This window comes from Branchiostoma belcheri, unplaced genomic scaffold (assembly GCF_001625305.1).
Source record: "Branchiostoma belcheri isolate BF01 breed outbred unplaced genomic scaffold, Haploidv18h27 scaffold32, whole genome shotgun sequence".
Classification (NCBI taxonomy): Eukaryota; Metazoa; Chordata; class Leptocardii; order Amphioxiformes; family Branchiostomatidae; genus Branchiostoma; species Branchiostoma belcheri.
In genome coordinates this window covers 1,243,269-1,268,964 of record NW_017803932.1, presented here as the reverse complement: position 1 = coordinate 1,268,964, position 25,696 = coordinate 1,243,269, and the positions used below count along the sequence as shown (strand labels likewise).

At 39.7% G+C, this 25,696-nt stretch overlaps 3 protein-coding genes across 6 annotated transcripts; 2 read left to right on the top strand and 1 right to left on the bottom strand.

Moving 5' to 3' along the window:
- Positions 1-157: 157 nt before the first annotated feature.
- LOC109474989 (glycogen phosphorylase, muscle form-like) lies at positions 158-17,994 on the top strand. 4 transcript variants are annotated; one of them, XM_019775501.1, is made up of 21 exons: positions 158-498; positions 4,251-4,352; positions 5,669-5,747; positions 6,905-7,008; positions 8,770-8,904; positions 9,669-9,780; positions 10,087-10,169; positions 10,428-10,571; positions 11,084-11,125; positions 11,844-11,936; positions 12,287-12,433; positions 12,660-12,823; positions 13,067-13,181; positions 13,679-13,780; positions 14,100-14,247; positions 14,702-14,931; positions 15,141-15,191; positions 15,473-15,600; positions 15,952-16,086; positions 16,513-16,579; positions 16,787-17,994. In XM_019775501.1, the coding sequence occupies exons 1-21, from the start codon at positions 253-255 to the stop codon at positions 16,964-16,966; spliced, it is 2,607 nt and encodes an 868-aa protein (XP_019631060.1). In that variant the 5' UTR covers positions 158-252; the 3' UTR covers positions 16,967-17,994. The 4 variants fall into 4 exon arrangements, with proteins under 4 accessions (XP_019631060.1, XP_019631061.1, XP_019631063.1 ...); XM_019775502.1 differs by lacking the exon at positions 8,770-8,904 and adding an exon at positions 8,553-8,684; XM_019775504.1 differs by lacking the exons at positions 8,770-8,904; positions 11,084-11,125 and adding an exon at positions 8,553-8,684.
- Positions 17,448-23,605, bottom strand: LOC109474990 (28S ribosomal protein S5, mitochondrial-like). Its single transcript, XM_019775505.1, has 11 exons — positions 23,551-23,605; positions 22,804-22,926; positions 22,365-22,490; positions 21,776-22,000; positions 21,562-21,596; positions 21,211-21,301; positions 19,762-19,808; positions 19,528-19,585; positions 19,197-19,259; positions 18,812-18,951; positions 17,448-18,481 (listed from the first exon to the last, which is right to left on the bottom strand). Exons 1-11 carry the CDS (start codon positions 23,597-23,599, stop codon positions 18,248-18,250), a joined length of 1,191 nt encoding a protein of 396 aa, XP_019631064.1. The 5' UTR covers positions 23,600-23,605; the 3' UTR covers positions 17,448-18,247.
- Positions 23,606-23,808: 203 nt separating this feature from the next.
- Positions 23,809-25,666, top strand: LOC109475045 (cytochrome c oxidase assembly protein COX16 homolog, mitochondrial-like). The gene is made up of 4 exons (XM_019775589.1): positions 23,809-23,923; positions 24,359-24,436; positions 24,689-24,763; positions 25,145-25,666. The coding sequence occupies exons 1-4, from the start codon at positions 23,810-23,812 to the stop codon at positions 25,283-25,285; spliced, it is 408 nt and encodes a 135-aa protein (XP_019631148.1). The 5' UTR covers position 23,809; the 3' UTR covers positions 25,286-25,666.
- The last annotated feature ends 30 nt before the right edge of the window (positions 25,667-25,696 follow it).

Here is a 25,696-nt window from a genome sequence, read left to right as displayed (position 1 = left end):
CCTAAATATAGGAAAATAAGGAATGAAACTTGTATTTACTAGCGTTATCAAGTTATAACAATTGTTATATGAAATTCATTGTTACATTTTTATGACGTTGCAATGTCTCTTTGGCCAATTTGTCATAAAAGTCTGCCCCCTATTTTATTTGGTACAGTCTAGCATTGGAGTATGAAAGCGAGGCCGTGCTCTCTCAGGTGAATCTTGCCGGGTGAACAGGCGAGAGGACCCCGTTAGACATACCGGGCAAACATGGCCTCTGTTCTCCAGTCAGATCACGAGAAACGCAAGCAGATCAGCGTTCGAGGGATCGCCCAGGTCGAGAACGTCACCAACTTCAAGAAGGCGTTCAACCGTCACCTTCATTTTACCTTGGTCAAGGATCGAAATGTGGCGACTCCCAGAGATTACTTTTTCGCCTTGGCTCACACGGTTCGGGATAACCTTGTGGGTCGGTGGATCCGAACCCAGCAGTATTACTACGAGAAGGACCCCAAGGTGAGTTTAGTGTGTGCATTATTCTCCGTGTGTTGTGGGGAGGAATGATCGAACATGTCGTCTGTGCCGTACGTGTCGCGGTCGCCAGGCACGCCGCCGGGAAAGGCCAGGAACGTGACGTGGGAGGAGGGGTGACCCTCAAGGGTTTTCAATGACAAACTGTTACTCTCGTTTTGCAAGGAACAACAATTTCACTTCCAGTCTACATCTCTTCCCCCTGCTATGATTTTCGTGTATTGAAGTGTAAACTGAGAGGTTGAGTTTGAAACATTGCAACCCTGTTGCTATTTTAAGGGTTTCCTGGTGACTTCCGCAGAAGCAAGGTCGACGACATAAAAATTTGCATGTCGCTTGTTTCCCAAATTATTCGTCTTCACTAAACTTTCATTAGAACTCACGTCAGGTCCGTTTTCCACACAGATGGACATATAAACTCTATGGAATGATATTGAAGCTTTAAATAGACCTATGAAAGCTTATATAATAATCCATGATTTTGAATTGATGGTTTATTTAATTTTGTGTACAGACTGCTGTGATGTGTTGATATACGTGGCTTTCATAAGAACCTTGCGTATATCTATGAATTGCTACACACCTATATGACATAATCAAAACTTCCCATATTTCCACGTAGACTTAAAAACTGCCAGGATTGTAGAAATTGTCGGAATTTACGACATATCACGACAGTTGTGTGATTTACAGCTAAACCAGGAAACATGAGAACATGGCCTGGTGGTTGCCGGTGTCAACACCGGTGTTTGGGGGCGTTACCCACCAAATTATCCTAGCTCTCTAGTATCTATTATCTATTACCATTTAAAACCTACTCATTGAAATGCTTAAGGTCTAGATATTGATACATGCATGTATTTTGCACGCTCTAAGTTAGGATTTAGGGAGGTTGAAAATGAAAAATTATATAGAGGCTATTTTTGGTGGACAGGGAAGCTTCGAAGGTCATTGGCTTGACCTGGGGTTTCTGGTTTCACGCTAACGCTGAAACTAACATCTTGGCAAGATTGAACTAGGATTTTCCCTTGTCCTTTGACAATTCTGGTTAGATAGGCTCTGTGATTCTTCTGTACTTTTAGACACTGGTCTTAGGGCTGGTAGGTATAGAATGAACAAGACTGCCAAAACTCAAAATAGATCATATACAGACGCTGTATTTTACTCTTTTGTGAATATGTCGTTAGAAATAGGTTCTCTTTTGATAATAGAGTAGTTTTGTACAGCACCATTTTGAAGTATGCATGTTGCAAAGAATTGTGATTTGCTGCACTAGAGATAATATCATGATATACATCAGCAGACAGTGTTCCAGAAACACCGGAAAGAAGGCACTGGTACAACAATATCAGCTGATGCTTTCCATGTAAACAAGTATGGCTTTTTGGATTTAGGTTACAAAAAGTCAATAGGCTTTGGACGCGTCCTGCAAAATGTCTGAATGGAGGTGAAAACGACAGCTATTACCAAAACAATAGATTAATCAGTTAACAGACAATGCTCACCTTTTGATGGTATTGATTTTACAAAACTAATTCAATAGTTTGCTAGTGATTAAGAGGGTGAAAAAGACCTTTTGGATGTCTTTTTTTGATGACATAGCCAGGTGTACATGTACATTACTAGTATACCAACACACACATATCACTTTCTTGAGCAACAACAAGGGAAGAACTTCAATAAGTGCACTTTCCCTTGGTTGAATCTTGTACAAATTTTACACAAAAAAAGTCTAAAAATCATAAGATGTTCTGTACATAATGTACATGCACACACATGGTCATTCCCAATAGTCCTCACCCCTCAGATAACCTTTAGCTCAGCTGCAATAAAGAATTTATGATAATCTTTAGTGTCTGTTGGGGACAAAGTGCAGTTGAAGGTGATTACTAGTAGCCTGTCCTGTTTGACCTTCAGATAAGGTTTTTACAAACTCCTGTTTCACTCACCATGGACATAATAATCAGGATAAATGTCCTTGTCTCCAACATGGACTGTATGAAATTTGTAAAAGGTGGCTTTGTGCCAAATATAGTTTCCTTCATTATACATCATATGCAGTATGTGCAAATATAAGCATCAAAGCTTCAGTTTTGTACTTGAGAAAACCTCAAGCATGTTTGAGATCACATCAAACTTTTTGATTGAGAGTAAGGGCCAACAGAGGGCCAAGTCAAGAGCATATTCGGACAATGCACTGTTACATGTTGGGCTGGTGATCCCTCTGTCCAAAATGTTGCCAGTAACAGAAATAATATTTCCTGTGAAAAGGACATAAAAAGATGAGGAAGAGAGGTAGGAAATAACAATTGTCTTGTCCTTTGACTTACATCTTTTTGTCTGAATCTACAGGTGTGCAAAAAAACGTCAGTCAGCCTGTCTGATAATAAAATAGGTCGCATGTAGTCAACCTGTTATACCACCCAATGAGAGGCCAGCAGCCTTGTGTTAGGGCACTCCTGTCTAACACATCAGTCATTACAGTGTCCATCATGAAAAAAAACATTAACAGGTGGTACTTTCAAACCTTGTCTCAATCAAACTTGAGTTTTCATTGAAATTCGCAAAACAGATGACATGCCATGGCATTCCTTGCCCATGGATCTAAATTTATTTGACCTTCAGGTAGTGAAGGTTAGAAATGTTAATTTGGAAGAGTCCACTGATGAATCTGCCACATTCTCCATGCATGTGGCAGTGTCTGGTACATATATTACGTGGCTGTGTATATGTCATATATGCACTACTGCCCCAGGCCTTCTAGGGCAAACCATCCCGAATAGAAAGAAAGATGCATATATAGTAATTCCACTCTAACCCACTCCCAAAATATGATGATTGTTGCATGTATACAAGGTGATTCTGTATCTGTATCAATATAGCTGGTATAACTGCCCTTCGGCATAACACACCATTAAGATAATGATTCATTATTTATCATGAGTAGAAGCTTCATAGTCTGCTATACTATAAGATAATATAGTAAATTAGCAAGAAAGACATAAATGTACTACATAAAGTTGTGTTAACCCTAGCATTTTGAATGTGTAGTAATTACGATGCCCAAACTTTATAACAAGATCAAGGAGGTAACCTTAGCACTTATATAGTGAGACAAAATTTATGACCGGAAAGGTTTGGGAGCAACACTGAGTGCCTTGAGCCCCAATCTGTGTAATGTTAAACAGTATATCTTTCCTGTACAAAGGTGCAGTGTTTGTATGGGCAGGGATTGTTGACATGACCTACGGGGTGGGAACATGAAAAACCGTATGGCCTTGGGTCGTGTTGGTTCAGTGAACATGTACTGACCCACAAACAAAAGTTGTGCATGTATTACTTTACACTACTGGTAATTCACAACAACAGTGCGATCTGTATCTGTGGTGTGAACCCTGAAAAGGGTTTAACTTTACTTTTAGGTAAAAAACTTAAGAGAGACATTGATTATTTTTGATGGGTTACTTTGCCCCAAGGGAATGAAATATATATTTTTTGTATTGTCAGTCAGTCTGTGTGTGTATGTGTCTGTGTGTTTCTATAATTCCCAATATATCCAATACAGTATGTTTTGGGGACTGGAATGGTTGCAAAGCAGTATGGATATTAAGCGGTGAAGTCTGCTATCTCTGAGCATGGAGCTAGAAAAGAGATTAACTCCATGCTCTGACTGTCTTGTTTGTCCCCCTGTGTTGTCTATAAATTGACAAACATTTTTGTGGTTATTGTACATACAGCGTATCTACTACCTGTCCCTGGAGTACTACATGGGGCGAGCCCTCTGCAATACCATGATCAACCTGGGCATCCAGGGGGCCTGCGACGAGGCTATGTATCAGGTGAGACTAGTACTATCACCTCATGATTCACGGAACTATACCATTACCAGTTGACTCTGGTGTGGGGTGTTGGGTCCAGAGTCTAGAGTTCACTCAGGCACTCTCACTGGGTTCAAACCCCCAACAGGCCCCAGTGTTATGTGCCCTTAGGAAAGGCACTTAACATGAACTTCCCACTTTGAAAAATAGGGTAAGGACGAATGTTCCCACATTCCCACAGCCTGTTGTACCCAGTGCTTCTCCAGTCTTAGTGAGTCGAACATTCATGGAAAAAGGTACTGCTTCAGTTCTCCATTTTAAACTGTAACCTAAATGGCCTTTCAGTCTGCACAATGTAACAATATGCACATATAACCTTCGCTCTACTTGGCAAATGGTTGTATAGGAATAGGTGTAACATACATTAAATTATGACTTAAATTATGACTTATGAAATCTCAGCAAATCATTGATATCAAAAATGTAAACTTAAAGTTGGTTTTATCCTGATACAAAGTCTTGCTACAGATTCTGAAGCTCCACCTGTTCACGATCAATTGAGCCAGACTGCGAGTGTATAAAAGTATATATTTATATACTGTGTAATGTTACATGGTAGTAAGTAGTGTAATGTTACATGGGTGGCTATAGTGTGCCAAGAGCAAATTATGCTGACTGGAGGGATGCCCAGTGCTGGGGAATGTCGTTTATCCCGGCAATTTGCCATCTCACACACACAGTCACAGCTTGTAATTTGTTACAACGCAGTACTGCATCAAACTATTTCGGAGATGGATTCCTGTTTACGAAAGACTGCCTTTTTTTAATGTTTCTTGCATGCCTGCTAAAGCATCCATTTGGGTAATTGGATCACGTAGTACATCAAACCCAGCATGCACAGAAGCAAGATAAAATGGCGTGATCGAAAGATCATGAGGAAGTCTCTAAGGACCCTTGTACCTTAAACCTTTTATCGCTGTCAAATTTGCTGCTTTGATGTGGACGTAACTAGATTTTCATTGCTCTCTTAGTAAGGAGAATATATATGCCAAATATGATTTTATGACAGTTTTTGCAAAAAAACACAAGGGCAACAGTGTTCAACATCAGAATGTTTGACCTAGATTTTTGTCACAGAACTCACAACTGTAACAGTGGCTGTTGTGAAAGGTAATATATTAGACAGTGTCTAAAATCATTAATATGAAATATTATACCATTAGAAACATAACTTTGACTTTGTATCCCCTTGGGACCCTTGCACACTGTTATACAGTCCATATCACATATCATGATAGCTTCTCTAGATAATACAGACTGTACATTATATTTGTCAGGTTGGACTGGATATAGAAGAACTACAGGAGATAGAGGAAGATGCAGGACTGGGCAATGGTGGTCTGGGCAGACTTGCAGGTAGGTCATAGGTCAAAACCTGCATACTTTGCATAGCCTTAATGTTATTGTTAAGGACCCTCGAATGTTTTTGTTGAGGGTGTCTCTGTGCAGAGAAAGTATGCTGATGGATATTTAATGTGAGCTGAGACTATCCCTGGTCTAGAAGATTGGCCTGAAGCCAGGGAGAAAGAGCTTTGTTTGTTTGTTTGTTTATTTTTATTTATTTAACCAGGGGGATACATATCGCCCGTGGGGCGCTTTTCAATGAGCCCTGGGCCTGGGGAAGACCCCAAACAAAAACATCAAACTCAAACTAATACAAATAATCAACAAAAGTAACTTATAAAGTTACAAAAGTTACTAAATAATACAAAAGCAAGGTAACTTAAGTAGCATACATTGCGCATGAAATCATAATACCAAAATAAGTGAAACAAAAGTGAAGCCTGACCATCATATAACAAAGAACCAAGGTAGGACAAAAAAGAAATCAAGATTAAAATCAGGCTTGGAATTTGCATATCAATGATTGCCCAGTACATAAGATTGCTTGAAGGCTGCTAGGGTCCTGGCTACTTTTAGGTGATGTGGTAGTGTGTTCCACAATACCGCCCCAGACGAAGAAAAGGCACGTCTTCTGTATTCTAGCTTAGACATTGGCAACTGAAGACCTCCTTGCGCCCTGAGGCGAGTGTTGTGAGTATGCACGTGTGATAACTGGGTGAACATTGCAGTGATGTAGGAAGGAGTCAAACTGTTAATAGCTTTATAGACCAGAGTAGCTTTACTTTTCTTATGTATTTCAACCACTGGGACCCATTTGAGTGTGTTTAGAAGGGTTGAGGTAGAAGTTCGCCTGTCACAGCCCAGCTTTGAAGTGACATTAAGGCTGTGGCTGTATATGGCCAACACCACATACTGTACATGAAAACATGGTGAAATGGAGTGGATCATGATGGAACTGTCAATTTCATGCCACTTGTTAATGGTCCAGTTTAGTAGGGAACTGTTGTTACAAGTTTGTAAATTGTACGTGCTACACATAGTTCCAAAGTCATACTTTTTCTAAAATTACATGCACCTAGAGTTAAAGAATATTACAGGTAATTCCAAGGTTCATATAATAAAATATTATTAACATTATACTATAATTCTACCCTAAAATGCCACTCTAGCTTGTTTCCTGGACTCCATGGCCACCCTGGGACTGGCTGCGTACGGTTACGGGATCCGATACGACTACGGAATCTTCACTCAGAAGATTCAAGATGGCTGGCAGGTAACCACAAGTTCTTATAACAACAATATGAAATATCTTAACATTGTTATTTTATAGGACTGTCTAGCATAATACTGTAGTATGGGTATGCAGTGTTCCAAAGAGTTTTATTCTCATGGTTGCTTGCTTTACCATAAATTTTCCCCATGTTTATATGTCTGGATATCATGTATAGTACTGAGTCATGGTACATGCCTACTGTTTATCTATGGTTGATAAAAATGCCTTGTCATGAGGTATTATCAGAACTTCAAGCATGTGGATGGCAATTACTAAGATGCAATATGTAGATGATACAGCTGATTGGTTTAATTTGTATAATGCCTGTAACATTGAATGAATGAATGGAATCCAGTAACTTTGAGTGAGTTTTTATGATGAATTTGACAGAAAAGATGCTCATTCAATATACTGTATTTGTTCTTTCAAATGGCATGACAATTATATTATGAATATGATATAGTGTGTACATTGTTTTCTACTAATGAATGATGACTATGTTAACATTTAAGAAGGGATAGACTAAATGAATTAATATTACCATGTGGTAACTAAACTGAAGACTTATAGCTCTTCTACAAGCTGCTCCTTGGTTTTGCTACTAAGTCTTGCTGTAAAAATTGGTACCTCTTACTAATAAACCCTGGTGATACTAGATAAGTATGTAAAGATATCCTACATTATCCTACTTCTGACATTGAGAAGGGAATTGGCTAATGGTGTATGACAGTACACCTGGGTTTTTCCCACAATGTCATTGTCATTCCATCATTAGCACCGGAATCTGGTTGTTAATGGCAGACAAAAATTATGGGCTATCCATCATCTTAATTAGGCAAAATTGGCATGTCTAACGTGAAAAACATAACAAGTAGGCTAGAACCCTCTAGGAGCTAGGTTACAGTGGGTTTGCCAAGATGACAATTTTGAAAATAAAATCTAAGGTTTGGGAATTTACCCTGTTCAGTGGGTAGAGTGGTAGAGTTTGCATGCTGTAGGTGGCTGTTTTGATGCACCAACCAAGTCATACTAAATATTGCTTTTCTACTTAGTACCCAGCACACATAGAAAAGAGTATATATATATATGTGGAAGGTGAACATGACACACATACAGTGTTTCCAGTAGACTAGCCCCTTTCTGTAGTATTAGCTGAGCTTGTGTAAAACTGAAAAGGACACCAACCTATGGGATTTAAGATACACTGATGTACTAACATCTTTGCATACCCATAGAAAGAAGTGTGAATTCAGAACATGCAGAACACAACTACAATGTGGCTCCATGCAGCACTTGCTCAGTATGTAATGTAAACTACTGCACCTACTAGTACTGGAGATGTAATAAAGATTGCTGCACATACGGAAGATGTGATATAGACTGGTGAATGTAATGTAGACTGCTACACTTACTGGAGGTTTAATGTATACATCTGGATTCATAACATACACTGCTACACTTACAACTGACATAACATCAGCTAAACATTGTGGGGTGACTGAACCCCAAACCTGCACAACACACTCTCCCTCCCCGACCATCAGACAGAATGGCCTGACGACTGGCTGCAGTACGGGAACCCGTGGGAGAAATCCCGCCCAGAGTTCATGATTCCCATCAAGTTCTACGGACACCTGGAGAGGGAAGGAGACAAGTACAAGTGGGTCAACTGTCAGGTGAGTTAGACGTAAGCCTGTACATTAACCTGGAACTATAACCGTTACCATAACTGCGGTATGTTGCATGTTGTTAACATAACAGCTGGAGGAGCCGGATGATTGGCTGCGGCACGGGAACCCCTGGGAGAAGGCGCGGCCGGAGTACATGATCCCCATTCATTTCTTTGGCAAGGTGGAAACTGACGGCAACAAGAAACACAAATGGGTCAACACGCAGGTCGGTGGTCGTAGTCAGGATACCTGTCATGTTACTTCTTCTTTCTTCCTCCCCAAGTAATGCAGTTCTTTATTTGGTATGGTACTTTTACAAGGGTCTGTGAACACATTTCCACAGTAAAACCTGTGACACCACCATTGAAGCACTGGTACGGGTCACAAGATAAAGTTCAACCTGTTTTTGTAATGTGAAAAAAGACAAGTTTGCTGTCACATCTTCCTTTATAATCTTGCAGAATCCACTGTACAGTCCCTTTGCATATTCCTGATGTGTATGTTCATTTCTTGCCTTGCAGAGCGTCAAGTTTAAAGTTGAACATCTGATTCAGTTGCTAATCTATCTCATTTTTCTTTCTATCCACAGTCTTTCCTCAATTTGTTTTACAGTGCCCTTTTACACACCTTTATGTTTATTCATTGTTACAGAGCTTTGATATCAAAATACATTAGAAACTGTTGCTGCCATATCATTTATGTCTTTCTATCTTTTATTCTTTTTCTTCTGTCCACAGTGCTCTTTAACTCCAGTTTCTTTCTTTCTCTGCCTCCTTCCCTCTGTCTATTTGTTATACAATGCTAGACCTTGCCCTTTTGTTCTGACTGTAACTATAAGACGATTTTATCATAATGTAATGTAATGAAATGTCCCGGTATGGTATAGTCCATTTTGAATACACATTTGTAGTGTTTAAGATGCCAAATACATTTGATGAGTATTTTGATGTGTATGTTTATGATTTTTTTCTCCCCCCGTGCCATCCCCAGATGGTGTATGCCATGCCGTATGACAGTCCCATCCCTGGGTATGGTAACAACACTGTCAACACCATGAGGCTGTGGTCCGCAAAGGCGCCCAAGAACTTTGACCTCAAGTTCTGTAAGTCTTCATCCGTAGAAATAGCCTGGTATCCAGCCTCCTGCAGATTTGTTCTGCAACTGTCACAGCTGCACAAGGCTGGATACCAGACTGTTTATAGAAATTTTATGTTGAAGGCAATATTACTTAAAACTTAACTCAGAGTTTATGTTCTCAACTTTGCTCAGCTGTACATATTATTACACAGATTTCCATGCTTTTTTTGTGTGTAGTCTTTTTAAGTATGAGCTTTTTTCAAGATGACAAACATCATAAGGAGATCATTGCAAAAAGTTAACCATGTTGCATTGTACTCCTACTTGACAGTTAACGATGGTGAGTACATCCAGGCTGTGTGTGACAGGAACCTGGCTGAGAACATCTCCCGTGTACTGTACCCCAATGACAACGTGAGTCTGTAACTTTTTCCTTCAAATGTTTAAAAAAACTGCTCCTATTCATTCCTATGGTATAGATTATCTGCTTGTCTCCGTGTTATGTGGAAAATACAGAATTGAAACTGTAGTGTACTTGTAGTGTAAGAGATACAATCATGTTTTTTATGACTTGTGTGTTTTGTCCTTTTTCTGGACTAGCATGTGACCTGTTGTGCAGTTCTCATGATAACTGCTAGGGGGTGCTCATGATCAGTTTGTATTTGTGTCCAGATGTTTGAAGGGAAAGAGCTGCGTCTGAAGCAGGAGTACTTCATGGTGGCTGCCACTCTACAGGACATCATCCGGCGCTACAAGTCCTCCAAGTTTGGCTGCCGGGATCCCGTCAGGACTAACTTTGAGGCTTTCCCGGAGAAGGTAGGTCAAGGCCGTCACATGTGTGTCCTCCCTCCAACCAGAAGTATGCTGCTTTCTGTGGTGTCTTCATTTCTGGAACATTTTAGATTACACAAATGCAAAGGCTCAACTCTAAACTTCAAAATACTGTGGAAAGAAAAAAGGAGAAGGAAATAACAGTGTCTTCTACTGTTGGGAATACACTGACTATACCTATATATGTCATGCCAATTTATTATTACCATTTTTCAAAATACAACTACTGTATTTCTTGTACTTCATTCGTGATGTATTATACCCAGTATGTTTACAGACTATCACAAACACCGGAAACGTCAATGTTCCTTGCACTTATATCTCAAACCCTTCCTAACTTCACTCACTGTCCTTCAGTTTTTTTTCCTCCCCAAGATGTGTGCTAGTTTCCGAGCTAACCTCTAACTTGTCATGATGCGCCCCCTATCTCCATGCTTCTTCACTGCATGTGTCTGTGTGGAGTAACCATGGTAGTCTCCTGTACATCTCACCTGTAGGAGGAGGGTATCTGTAGTCCCCTTGAACAGCTTCATGAGAAGGTTAGCCTTTCTACCTGTGAACCGTGCATTCTTTGGTTCCTGCAAACCTTTTAAGTTATTTCAACTGCTGACATTGTTCCCATCAGCAAAGATGTTCTTATATGGAGCTTATTTATCCATATGTGTTTGTTTGCTTGCTTTGCAAAATTCAGGGTATGTCATTTTGAGTTTTAATATGACTTTCAATATCATCAGCTACCATTTGTTGTTGTCCATTGATTGTCATACTGACCCTTGCCAAGCACCACATGCTCACAATCAAGGACACATACATGCACAAGCTGGATTGTACCAACAGTCCTTCAGACATTTCCTATCCTCAGCATGCAATCATTGGACAGAATCTTTTTTACTACATGTAACATTCTCACAGAGAAGTTTGCATATTTCAGGTAATTTTTTTATTTTTGCTTTTTCATTGTGTACACAACTTTTCAAAGCCTTAATCTGACCAGCAGTTCTGCTTTTTCATTCCTGCTTTAGAAAATAACTTCATTGATCATATTATGCAAAATCTTAATGATTAAATTAGGTTTTGACAATCATTGGATGTACATGTTATTTTGGTATACATGTTCTCAGTTTCTCTGTGTTCACTAATGATGTTACGATTCCTTGTGCTCCCATTGGTTGTATTGACTAATCAGTAATGACGTACACTCTCATGTATCCATGTGCTCTGATTGGCTGTGTTGACTAATTACGTCTACCCTGACAGGTTGCCATCCAGCTGAATGACACCCACCCTGCCCTGGCCATCCCTGAACTGATGAGAATCCTGGTGGATATAGAAGAGATGCCGTGGGACAAGGTGAATTTTACTTTTCTTATGATTTGTTAAGTAGCCAGTATGTACTGAGTTTGACTCCAATTTCTTAAGTTCATAAGTTGGTGAAAAGCTGCCCCTATTGTTGCAAGAATAAGTTCGAATCTTTGCAAGAGCTAGAAGAAAAGCAACCTGGTTGGATTCTGGATGGTTATACCTGTTAGTTGTCAGGTGAATTTGAATTGTAGATCATGTCATGCAAATTTATAGGTCTAACTCCAACAAATCTGGCAGCTACATGTATGACATCATGACCACATGAGAACACCATGTAGGTTTAGTATAACACCATAATAACAACATTTGTTGTTACTTACCTTGTTCCCTGATGCCAGGCGTTTGAGATCACCCAGAGGGCCTGTGCGTACACCAACCACACGCTGCTGCCCGAGGCACTGGAGCGCTGGCCCATCCACATGTTCGAATACCTGCTGCCCCGCCATCTCCAGATCATCTACGACATCAACGCCAAGCACATGGAGGTACAGGAACCTTGTGTTGCTTGTGGTACTGAAGTGCCACCTATCAACTTATGACAAAACTGCAGCACAGGAAAGATCAGTTTTTCTCTTGATTGGTTCTAGACCTTACCATAAGTTTGAACGTGGCATTTTTTCTCCATTTTGATTTACACATGTAGGTTGGCTTTCCTCTGAAATTTAAACACATCGATGTTTCAATTTTTTATTATCGTTCTGTCTCTCCTAGAGAGTTGCCAGTCTATGGCCAGGTGACTTTGATCGCATGAGGAGGATGTCTATAATAGAGGAAGGCCATGTGAAGAACATCAACATGGCACACCTGTGTATCGTGGGTTCTCACGCCGTCAACGGGGTGGCAGCTATCCACTCCAGCCTGCTGCAGAAGGGATTGTAAGTTAATCTTACTGTACTGAAAAGTCTTCATACTGTAGGTCTTCAAATTTTGGCATGTGTTTCCATGGCATTACAACTTAGAGACTCTTCAACTTATTTTTTTCTACAGTTCTTTCATTACTCTTTTTCGATTACAAGACTAGTGTCTGTGTAATATCACACAAACAACAGTGGTTAATTGAGAAAAAGCTCCATTTGCAATGGTCAAAAGTATCTTTCCTTATGTTGCCTATTCCCCAGGTTTAAGGACTTTTTTGAGATGGACCCTCACAAGTTCCAGAACAAGACAAACGGCATCACCCCCCGCCGCTGGCTGCTGCTGTGTAACCCCAACCTGGCTGATCTCATCGCTGAGGTGGGTCTTTCTTTTCACTCTCTTTCCTTATCAATGACATGTTGGTGTCCTTCATTTTAATTTCAATTGATCGTAGCTCAAGCAATTTTTATTTGAGTATTTTTCTGGTATTCTCTTCCTTTATAAGTAAGTTGATTATGAGGGTCAAAAGGTATTTTTAAAATATCCAAAATGCTTGAGCTATGATTCACGGAACTGCAAATAGGAACACCAAGAATGCAGCAGACACAGCATTGATGTTCCTCAAATGCACTCTTTACAATTTTTGGTACATCAAAGTTTTGAATAATCCACTCACTGGGGTGTATATTCTTACCAATCATTATTTAGGTGTGGGTCTTCTCAAACACTGGAACACAGGCTTTACAAATGTACATCCCATTAATAGGACTACAACCATTGTCAGTAAGGACAAAGCAGTATTGTATGTATAACACTGTACTTGCTGCTGCATGCTGGAAATGTGCTAACTGACAGTTGTACCTTCCTGTGTGTAGAAACTTGGGGAGACGTGGGTGACCAAGCTGGATGAACTGAGGGGTCTGGAGAAGTATGCGAATGACCAGAAGTTCCTCCTGGCTGTGGCCAAGGTCAAACAGGTCAGGAACAACACAACATTTTGTGATAACCATGCTGTATAGATGTGTGCTTGCCTGTGAAACAGTAGGTGCTGAGCTAATGAAAAGACTTAAATGTCACTTAAGGTAATCTTTAAGCTGGTTTTTAGTTTGAATTGTGTATTCATATATATAAAATCTGTATCTCTGTCTTGATCTAGTGAATGCTCTTTGAAGCCTGTACTATGTACAAAACGTATTGAACATTTTATGTTGTCAGTATGATTGTCAATGTGATCACTGAGAGCTGGTTCAAAATACTGTCAGTACATAATCTTCCATTTCCCATGTTGCACTACAGGAGAACAAGATGAAGTTTGCCCAGTATCTGGAGTCCACCACAGGCATGCGGATCGACCCGTCCGCCATGTTTGACGTGCAGGTGAAGAGAATCCACGAGTACAAGCGACAGCTGCTCAACATCCTCCATATCGTTACTATGTACAATCGTACGTCACTTTACTGGACAACTTCAGCTCAAATAGTACCATACATTTGCATTATCTAGAGTTTTGTACTGGGATGAAACAGTGAATCAATAATGGAAAACTTCTATACCAAAGTGTTGTGAAGAAAAAGACAGTAGGTACAACAACCTATAGCTTGTGGGTAGAGTGTTCACATTTGAGAGGGTTCAAACTCCAGCTGGGTCCTGTCATCTCCATGGTCACATCAAAGACTACTGCTTTCTCTGCATAACTTATGATAAAGAGTACAGGAATTAAACACACACCACTGAACCAGTCCCATGCTGTAGTGCTTACACAGCTATCTGAGCCAATGGCTATAGAAATACACTGCAGTATACACTGAATTAGGTATGCAAAGGTTTATTATTATATAAATATACATCAAGAATTTCAAATAGTCCATTGGTTTTTACCTTATTTCTGTCTTATTTAGGCATGAAGAGAAACCCCAACATGGACTTCACTCCACGTGTAGTGATGATTGGTGGAAAGGCAGCACCAGGGTACCACATGGCCAAACAGCTCATCAAACTGTACAACAACGTCGGCCGCGTGGTCAACAACGACCCCATCGTGGGGAACCGGCTGAAGGTGGTGTTCCTGGAGAACTACAGGGTGTCTCTGGCCGAGAAGGTCATCCCTGCAGCTGATCTGTCAGAGCAGGTACAGACTACGTCACAGCCACTATAACTGTTATTACTTTGACATAAAATGTATGGCAACGTGTCCCCATTGTGTACAATCTAAGTGGTCAGCGATCATAGTGCATTGCCATATGAATCAAATTTTGTGAACTCATGGGGTTTCGTCAAACTTAAGTGAATATAATCCTCAACATGTTTTTTGCTTATATTTGTCTCCTTGTGCTTCAGATCTCCACTGCAGGGACTGAGGCCTCTGGAACTGGGAACATGAAGTTTATGGTAATGAAAAACTTTTATATAAATATGATTCTCCTGCAAGTTGGTTTTTCTGTCTGTGTGATAATAGTACTGTAGATTTCAAAATGTTTGCGGTGGTTTTAATTTTGTGGCTCCCTCTCATGATGCAATGAATGACGCCATGTTATTTCTGTAATGACTACTGTGGATGGTTGTTTGAATAAGGACCATGCATTTCCATCATATTATTACTGCACCACAGTGAATTGTATGAACTGCAAAGTTAAAACACCACACAAACCTCCGTTTCCCTCCTCCTTCAGCTGAATGGTGCTCTGACTATCGGCACGTTGGACGGAGCCAATGTTGAGATGGCAGAAGAGATGGGGAACGACAACATCTTCATCTTTGGTATGACAGTTGATGAGGTGGACGAACTGGTCAAGAAGGGGTGGGTACAATCTACTAACTAAAACTAACACTAACAAGACCTTAAGTTTCTAACCCAGATGCGTAAGACTTCCTACAACATATTACAAAAGGTCATGCATTTACTTTTGGTTTGATGGTGACATATATAACTGTGAATTTTGAAATTTTTGCATTTTACTTTTTAAATTCATGCTTTTCGTTCTCACATTGAACATACATGTAAGTTGTCTCCCATTGTGTAACAATGACTGTTCGTTTCAACTGGGAACTCAAAAGATACAGTAACTGCGAAATCTATATTTTCATTGTGCCACAAAATTTTTAGGCTACAAACACAACTAATTTCTGGTATTTTGTACTAATCGTACAGCTACAAGCCCCGTGAGTACTATGAGAAGAATGAAGAACTGAGGCAAGCCCTGGACCTGATCCGGGGAGGATTCTTCTCTCCAGAGAAACCAGATCTCTTCCATGATGTCGTGGACGCCCTGCTGAACCATGACCGGTTAGTCTCCTGTCATTTCTTACATCACAATCATTTTACAACCAGAATTACACAGACGTTTGAAGAATTGTTGCACAGGGCCTTTCTTTTTCAGATGTGGCAAAATAAACTAAAAATTGATGTGACTTTTTAAAGATATTTGTTTGGTCAAACAGCATGTATGTTAAAAACAGCAGATAATAGACAATGGAGAATGACGACCCATCTCAGTGTAGCTAGTATGCAGTGATGATGACATGTACAGGAAAATGTTATTGTATTGTCTACCATGTACATGGCACAATAACATGAAGGGTGTATCTGAATAGAAACAGGATAAATATGAAATTACCCCCCCTCCCCATAACCTTGACAGTAAGGGATGTTCTTTTCTACCAGTTGTTCTGATGTCACTATTCTAATCAGATCCCTTATTTCTAATTTCAGATTCTGTCTCTTGGCTGACTATGGGGCCTACATCGAATGCCAAGATAAAGTCAGTGAACTGTACAAGGTGGGTGGAACCTTCCATTTTAAAGTCTGTGTGCTAGCTTACCTAACTCACTCTTTTCTATTAGCATTTATAAAAGTGCACAACTAGGTGATTCATTCATAAAGAATACTGGTAATAATAGTAGGAAAATTGGAAAGTAGGATAAAAAGGTAAAAGTAGGAAAATTTGAAAAAAAAATAACTGTAGGATAAAATCCTTGTGTTTCAGGATCCGATGGCGTGGACAAAGAAGAGCGTGATGAACATCGCGGCCTCTGGGAAGTTCTCCAGTGACAGAACGATAGAGCAGTACGCCAGGGAAATCTGGGGTGTGGAACCTTCCGACTTTGTCATCCCTCCGCCGTACGAGGATCCCTGTCGAGGCAATGAGGAAGCTGCTGCTAAATAAGAACCTTTCTTTACAACAGTACAGAAGAGTCAACTGTTAGATACAGCAGAAACAAAATATAACATCCTGAAATAGCAAGAAGACAGAAATGTTGTGACTATATCAATGTCTTTCTCAGAAACAAAGATTACTCAAGTGATTAAAGTAAAATCATCTTACACTCGTAGCAGACATATGCTAGTTAGGTCAGAGAGATAGGATATGCCAAATATTTGTTGACATATGATTACTTGACAGCCTTAAAAGGATGCATGTCTTGAGATTTCAGTAATTGTGAATGAATTTTGTGTGTTAACAAGGTATACTGTGTATAGTGTCGATATTTTTCCCTTTCAGTATTGCAGGGAATGGTCATGTTTCTTTTACTCTCTGGCAGGGATATCCAACACTTTCTTTTTCTGTTTGCCGTATTGTATAAGTAGTAAAGTATAACAACTAGAATGGTGGACTTTGCTTTTAAATTAAGAAAGAGATCTTCATGTACATGTACATGGCCTATTTCATACCATGACTTTATTGTCAATACTTGAAAGATGTGGTATAAATAAAAACAGCTATACAAATGTTCCAAAATCACAAATTGTAATGTCAGATGAATCCTTCTGATTCTAGTCTTTAAAGGCTTGTTTTGTGAGCATGTCTGTATAAGTGCTGGATTGGCATGCTAGCAGAGAATGTAGTTACACAGCCTGTAGTATAATGTCTAGATGACATTGAAAAAAGAGGGTCTTGGTGCTCAAAATGTTGCAAAGCAACTGCAATTTTTGAAATACCTTCTGTTAAGGTGAATTCTAAATTCTAAATAAAGATTATTAAAAGACAGGTAATAATTCGAGACCAGTGACTTGGAAGAAGCTTCAGCATATTGGTGGGATACTGTAACTGTAGACACAATGCTTCATGTACCTTGTATCACAAGAGAAGAGGGATTTGTAAATTGTATGTTACCGGTACTGTCACTGAATGGGTGCTATAATGACTGTAGTGAACTAGACATTTGTTGATCTAGCAATAAAACAAGAAATCAAGTTATTGTCATTCATTCTTGCCTATTGTGTAATCTTTTTAACTAGTTGGCAGTTTTTGTGGTGACCTCCAAATTAAACATCACATCTTACACCACAAATTAAACATCATAGATTGCTAGAAACTACACCTACAGCAAAGAAATGGACAAAAACATGAAATAGATCTTTTAAATATGAACGTATATATCTAGCTGTCATTACATGTACTGAGCGGTAAGGTGTAGAATCATTTACTATTCCATCTGCTGGTATCTTAGAATCTGAACTCCCTCCTGTAGATGCCTTCCCAGGGGCTCTTGTAGAGACCTTCCTTCTTCTTCACATCCTTGACGTCCAGACTGATGTCTGGGATGTCGTCGTCAGACTCAGGTTCCTCGCGAACCTTCCCGTCGCTGGGCGAGGCCACCACGATGGGGCGCATCCCGCACTCCTGTCGGAACTCCACCACGTGCAGGCCCTTCCTGTCAGCCAGCTGCTGGTGAGTTTCCTGGGGATACAGATTGGGTTAATGTGGGCTAAAGATCCATGAAGTTGTGGGCCAATTTGTACAACCCAAGTTGAACTGATGTAGCAAGGGAAAGGTTAATCGCTGATACTTCTTCCGAAATTGCACTAAAATGGATACCATGTCCTCAGTAGTTCTTGTGTTAGAATTGAATACTCCATCATAAATACATTCATTTTGCATTCATCCAAATTCTAGCAACATAATCTAAGTTTGGATAGACCTTTGGATATCCCTTTGTTTTCAGTTGCAGTATACAGCAGAAAAGACATCAATACAAATTGCCTACATGTACATGAATGACAACAGTACCTGTTCTTTGGTTAGTCCCTTGAAGAAACAGTGGACAATACTGAGGGGGTTTTTGGAGCCCAGGACCCGACCGTACATGTCTTCTAGTCCGATCAGCCGACCACATGTCTGTAGAATCCTGTGACACTGCAGGCCATAGCCTGGAAAACAGCAGGACATACACAACCTTGTAATGCACAACAACTGAACTAAGCTGCAACCTGTACTGGCCAAGACTGTGGTCATGAAGTTAAGGATAAGACATCAGGTGGAAGACAAGTACACATACATTTTTATACTAAACTCCTGACATTCTTCATCTGAAGCAAATAAAGTGGTTTAATTCCCACATTTTCGTTTTGATGTTTCCACCTACAATCACAAGAATGACAAGAATAAAACCCACCTCTGTTTTGCTTCCTCATTTTGATTCTGGTGTTCTGGAAGGTCACGTCAATGTCATGGTAAACTGGAAAGTAGAGGATGGTGTAATAAGAACTGTGACACTATATAGAAAATATGGACATCATTGCAACTCCTTCTAGATCAAAGCATGTGTATGCATAACTTTACTAAGTTGCTACGAGTCTATACCACTGAAACTATGATTTTGCTCTCTACAGGAGGCATCTGTTTAACAAGCTTAAACCAAAGGTAATTAAATCTCCCCACATGTTCTACTTGCCTGTGTGTACACAGCTTGTGTTGCACGAGACAAACTGGGAATGAAAACTTACTTGTATGGTTGTTGTACCTCTCAATGTAGTACAGCACATTCACTGCCTTGTTCTTTGCCTAGTAAAGAAGTTGTGATAAGATAACAAACTTGTTAGAAGTCGTATGGTTGGTCCGTGGCCATGTTGTACACTTAAACTCTTTAAAATTACAGCCTTTCCTGCTATATCCACATGTCTTACAAAAATAACTCTTTGTGATATCTTATTTTCATCAGCTTGTCATCGCCCTCTTACCTTTTTCAGGGCTGTTCTTGCATCTTGAGCTTTTCCAACAGCAAACCCTGTCAGACACAGAGAAACAACAACAATGTAAACATAAGATGAACATTTATGTTCCCATGTCAGATTACTTGGATGTAGAAGTTATTATTACCAGCAGCAGCCTCATGACTAGCATCTGGCCTGGACTGATTTCACTCTAACTTAGAATCATAACACAGTAGTATTATAACAAATCACATTATGTTTGCAAATGAGTGGAAGTAGTGTTTGAATGCTGCTATTTACCAAATATGCCTATCCAACCCTCCAACATGACCAATATTACTAAGGGACCGTACGATATTTACCGGGGGGGGAGGGCCAGTCGTCTGAGGGGGGAGGGCCTAGGAAAAAAATTTTGAGCCGGGGGGAGGGCCTAGGAAAAAATATTTTATATAGGTAAAAAATTTTTCCAAGATCCCTTTAACTCTACAACGTTTTTATACACTTTCAAAACATGATTAACGTCTGTCCCATACATATCGTAGCGATTTGCCGGTCATTGGAATCGGCAATTTTACGTTCCAATAATATCCATCCCTATTATCATAATGTATTCGCCCAAATCTCCCACAGTCCTCTTCAAAATCTTGCATTTTCGCCAGAATCGGCGAAACTGGACTACACAGCCAAATTACATGGATTAAAGTCATGTCAATCGCGGCTATCGAAACGATACCGATAAAAAATGTAGGGATGGCTTGTCGGAAGATTTTGAAAATTAATTTTCGCCGTTCAACGCACCCTTCCCAGTGGTGTGCGTGCGTCGGCAAAGGTCCTGCTGGTCCCGCCTCGCAACTCGCTCAAACTTCTCGACGTGGATGTCGGATGTCGACGGATTAATTTGGTATTTTTTTTAAACCAAGGACTATTTTAACATTTATATCTATGTCCCTCCAAAGTTAATTGAAAACAGCACGTAACCTGGCAATATTGTTTCCCTGTTTGTAGTAAAATTGACGCGGAAGACGTTCGTGGATGAAAGGTAGGCTAGATTTATTTCGATTTACACTGACTGACCGTAACATTACTGACTTAACTAGCTCGATGTACCAGCGAAATTTGTCCTGCCAAATTTGCCCCTCAACATGCAAAACATGGGTTGAAATTCAAATTTTCCTACGGCCCCCCCCCCCCGCCAAAAGGGCTCTAGTGGCGCCTGCGGCGCGATGGCTCGCGCTTTCGGCGCTTCATGCGGGAAAAATTTTCAATCAAAATCTCGTCCTCCCCCATTCGAAATTTCACTCTCTATGATTCACGCCTGGGGGAGGGCCTAGGAAAAATTTTTTGAGGCGGGGGGAGGGCCTAGGAAAAATTTTTTTGACCTGGGGGGAGGGCCTAGGAAAATTTTTTTTACGCTACCCCCGGACGACTGGCCCCCCCTCCCCGGTAAATATCGTACAGTCCCTAAGTCCATCTCACCTGCAGCTCCCTTCCTGTTGCCCACCACCACCAGGGCTCGTACTGACCTCTTCCTGCCCATGTTAGCCGTCATGTTGAACACATTACGCACCTGTACGGTATAGAAACACATTAACTCATGAGGACTTTACTTGTGCATCAGCGAGATACATCTTGTGAAAGAAACAATCATTGTTTTTGCTTGTTTGTGCTTTTGTCTGGCCATTTATTATACTTTTTTTATAGCCTCCATTTTATCAATATTCCATATAGTTTCAGGTCTAATACAGGTCTAAAACATACATTTTTGTAGCTTAGCCTTGGAATATTGGGTCTTAGGAGCTTGGATCTTTGGATTGCAACAATACTAACCTCTAATACTCTTGCTTCAAAGTCTTCAAATGTTCCTGTGAATGAAAAAAAAAATTACAGAACACGTAGCAAGACATACATTGTACATTGTACAGAATAAGTCCCTACAAACCAAAAACTCAAAGCAAAACAATAAATTTGATTTTAAAAACAGCGTAATAAAACACAGCGTAACTACTCATATCAGTCCATTTCAAGAATCTTAATTTCTTACTTTTCCCTATGGGATCAGGTGAGCCCAGGCTGGTGCCTCCTAACGTTCCCCCGGTCCAGCCTCGCTCTCTCTTCAGCCGTTTGGACTTCATCTTGTACCAGGCATCTCTCTCCTCGATCAGTTTCCTCTCCCGCTCAGGGTCGTTGTCCTTCTTCTGGATTCCATGGACCACTCCGGCCGTCATGACGGGAGCGTTCAGACCAGGCCACACGTACGCGTCTTTTCCTACAAAACAATACGTAACAATCCTCAGAAAAACTTCAATATTGTAACTGTTACATTCTTTTAATGTGCATTTTTACATGTTTCTTCTTTTTGTTTGTTTGTATTTCCTGACCAGTAAACAGCCTTATTGTGTAACACACTGTGAATTCTGATCAAGTTGCATTGAAAAAAAAGATTGGTCAGATCCACTCAGGCACATGCGTACATGTACACCTGCTCTTGTAGATAAGTCTGGTGAGTTCTTTAACACTCTCAAGGTGTAGCTCTCCACCAACACTTGCAAAGGACTGCAACCCAAACAGTTGCATGCAAATGTTAGTGACACTCATACAAATACATGTTGATTGTCAGAAATTGTCCCTACCTTCACCAATGATCTGGCCTATGTTGAGATCTCTCTTGGTCCTCTTCTTGGTTCTTTTGCCTCGAGCTCGTCTCAGAGCTCCCGACCCTTCAGCTAAAACACCTTTCCACAGCTGGTCAGCGGTTACTGTGTGGGACAGTGAAGTTAAGTGAGTTACGGTAACAAGCATACAGCTAAACAAACATGTATGACAGTGTGTAGTTTCCAAAAATTGATATCTGAATTATAATCAACTAATATCAACAATGATCAATCATGGAAACTGAAATGGTCTCTTGTTTTCTTTTTATATTGAAATACATGTTGTAAGAAGTCTTCCAACTTCATATTCTGTAAGAAAAAAAATCATCTGAGTAATAGAGGACAAATTTGTTTCCAAAAGTCTTTTAATTCTTTCTCATCAATGATGAACCTGGTTATACATGAATATAACACCTACACTTATTGATGAAGCTGACATGTCTGCAGGGCTGGCTGCTGGTTGGTTGGTTGAGCTGTGATGTCATCAGCACCTTCCCTGCTACAGAAGGAACGACTGACACACTCCTCACTATAGATACATCTGGAAACAACATGGTACATTGTATACATGAATTCAATATCTTGTAGTAACAATGCAAGCATGTGCATATATACCAGTAGTCTTTCTATACTACATCGAGTACAAATGTGCATGATAGTAGTATAATATATATGTTTCATGTGAATACACTGTATGATAGTTTTTTATACAGTCCTTCTAAAAGGAAAGATTAAATATGTATACTAGCAAACAAGCACACTGCATCTAACGTTACATACAATAATATTCTAATAAATGCAATATAATGATACATTCAATATTCTATAATACTACGATTTATGATTCTCTTTTCATAATTACAATGGTGCAGAAAGTCTCAGCTTTACTAAAATTTAAAGGCAATGATGTGTTGATAATCAAACATGTTAATATCATGAGCATGGCGATTATTCACGTTCATAAACACGGGTTGCTTTGGATTGACCCGAAACGCCCCCCTCCCCCTCCATGACACTTGCGTACGAGCCGACATTTTGGGCCTTTCCTCGATGCATTAGAAAGTTGACTGCAATTTCAAAGCATTACTACAATCTAAGGAAAGTGTAATAGGAAACCTCTGGTACTAGGGTAAGGAAATGACCACTTATGACCAAAAAAACGTACCTTTATACAATGAAATAGCTCGTACTGCACACCTCAAGGGCGCCGCCATTTTGGATTACAGTATTATAGAGAAAATAGGGGTGTGTCAAAATAAGGCGTACACTAAAATGCCCAAATATTTTAATTGTTTAGCAAATCAATATGAATATATTAATGTCCCATATATACCTAAAATATAAATGTAGATATGTTTTTATATGAATGTAAAATCAATAGATTATAAAGCAATTGAACTACAGTTCCCCCTTCATAAATGGTCATGTACCAGTACAAAATGGTGACCTCTCCAGCGCTCCTGTCCCAGCTGACTGCGAGGTGGAAAACCCTCTCCTCGGGAACCAGGGCCTTCCTCAAAGTCGGACTGCCGATGATCGTACGTAGGGAGTTTTTAATTGGTCAATAAGAAAGTTTATTTCACTGAATAAGTCCCCGAGATTTGGGGAGACTGACATTTTTATCTTCTCATGATATAACAAAACACTTTCAAGTTCATGTTAACGTGTGTGTATATGATTGATTATACATGTGTATTTGAATGAATTTGTTGTTTTGGCAACTAATATGAATGAATGAATTTGGCAACTAATATACATTGAGTGAATATGTGACAAGAACATTCTTTAGTAGCACTACAAAAAGAAATTAAAGATACATAGCAAAATATCAAGTTTGTTTTATACTCAAGGGTTTTAGTTAACTTATTGTTACTAGTGTCAGTATCTGAGTATACTGATGTAACTTTACATTAACTACTATTAATTGAAGTCGAGTTAGAGTGAGTAACATTAATGATTTGTTTCTTTTACAGATCATGGTGGTGGGAGGGTCATACGGACTGGAAAGATTTTCTTCCTTACGATATGATGTACAGTTCAGGAAGAGAAGAGTAAGTAATCTGAGGGATACAATGTTAAGGTTATAATCATAACCTTCTGTCCAGCTTACATCTACTGTATCTGAAACTGCTACCATACCATAAAAACTACAGCTATGACGTCAGGGCCAGTGAATGAATGACAGTTGCATGATTTGCTTACCAATAGTTTGCATATGTCTTCGAATAATTTGCATGTATATGATGTGAACAAAAACTTGTATACTTTGATTTCTCTAATGCTGTGACTTTTTCATGTTTCAGATTGACAAAAACCTAGAAGAGAAGTTTGGGTGGAAGAAAAAGGAAGAGCCAGTCACTCTGGAGAACCAATTTGAGGTAGGAATTAGAGGAAACACTGCCATGATCTTGGCTTGTCAAAGATATGTTTTACACTTGTATGGAACACCTACATGTAAATGACAACTCGCATTCAATTAGAATTCAGATTTAGACTTGTTTGGAAAAAAAGTCCCAACTGAAAAGTTGCTGCCTTCAAGGTGTATGAACATACAAATTGCCTGTCTGCAGTCTTTGACTGAAAGTGTCCATGGGAAAGGCACTTGTAACATGACTTTCCTCACTGCAGGCAGGTGCAAAATGTGCACCTGACTTCATTTGGGGAGGTAAAAGGTGGAAGACATAGTACCCAAGACACAGTGGATTACCAACCCACTGCCCCTATATCCTCAACCAGTGTTTCCCTGTTAAATCTTGTAGAAAGTTCAGAAGGATGTGGACGTGTCTGACTGGGAGAACATCAGGGGACCACGCCCGTGGGAGGACTCTAAGGAGTTCCAACTGAAGATGGCAGAACAGAGACAGAGAAGAAAACAGCAGGCAGACACTACTGGTCAATAACACACGGGTCTATGTTTTTATGTACAGAGTATTAGTTTATTCTGCACAATTCTATTGCCAGTATACTAACTAGAAGATTACCTTCTGTATAGAATTTTTTAATTTCTAATTTGTTCCACTAAACCTACAGAGTAGCTATGGAGTATGTATATTGGCTGTTGCTAGTAAATTTGCACATACATGTAATTTGAGTATAGGTCTCATAGTATTGATATTGTGCAGTGTATAGAATCTATACATCGATTGTTATCATTATTATTTAGACAGAGAATGGAGAGTGTACTGATAGTGTATATAAAAAGTACTTGAAACCTACATGGATAAGATTGTGCGTATATACAGTTCTGTACAGCTTTGTCAAATTAATAAACTGTGTTCAAAAATCCTCATCTGTATTGCCTGTTGGAAATT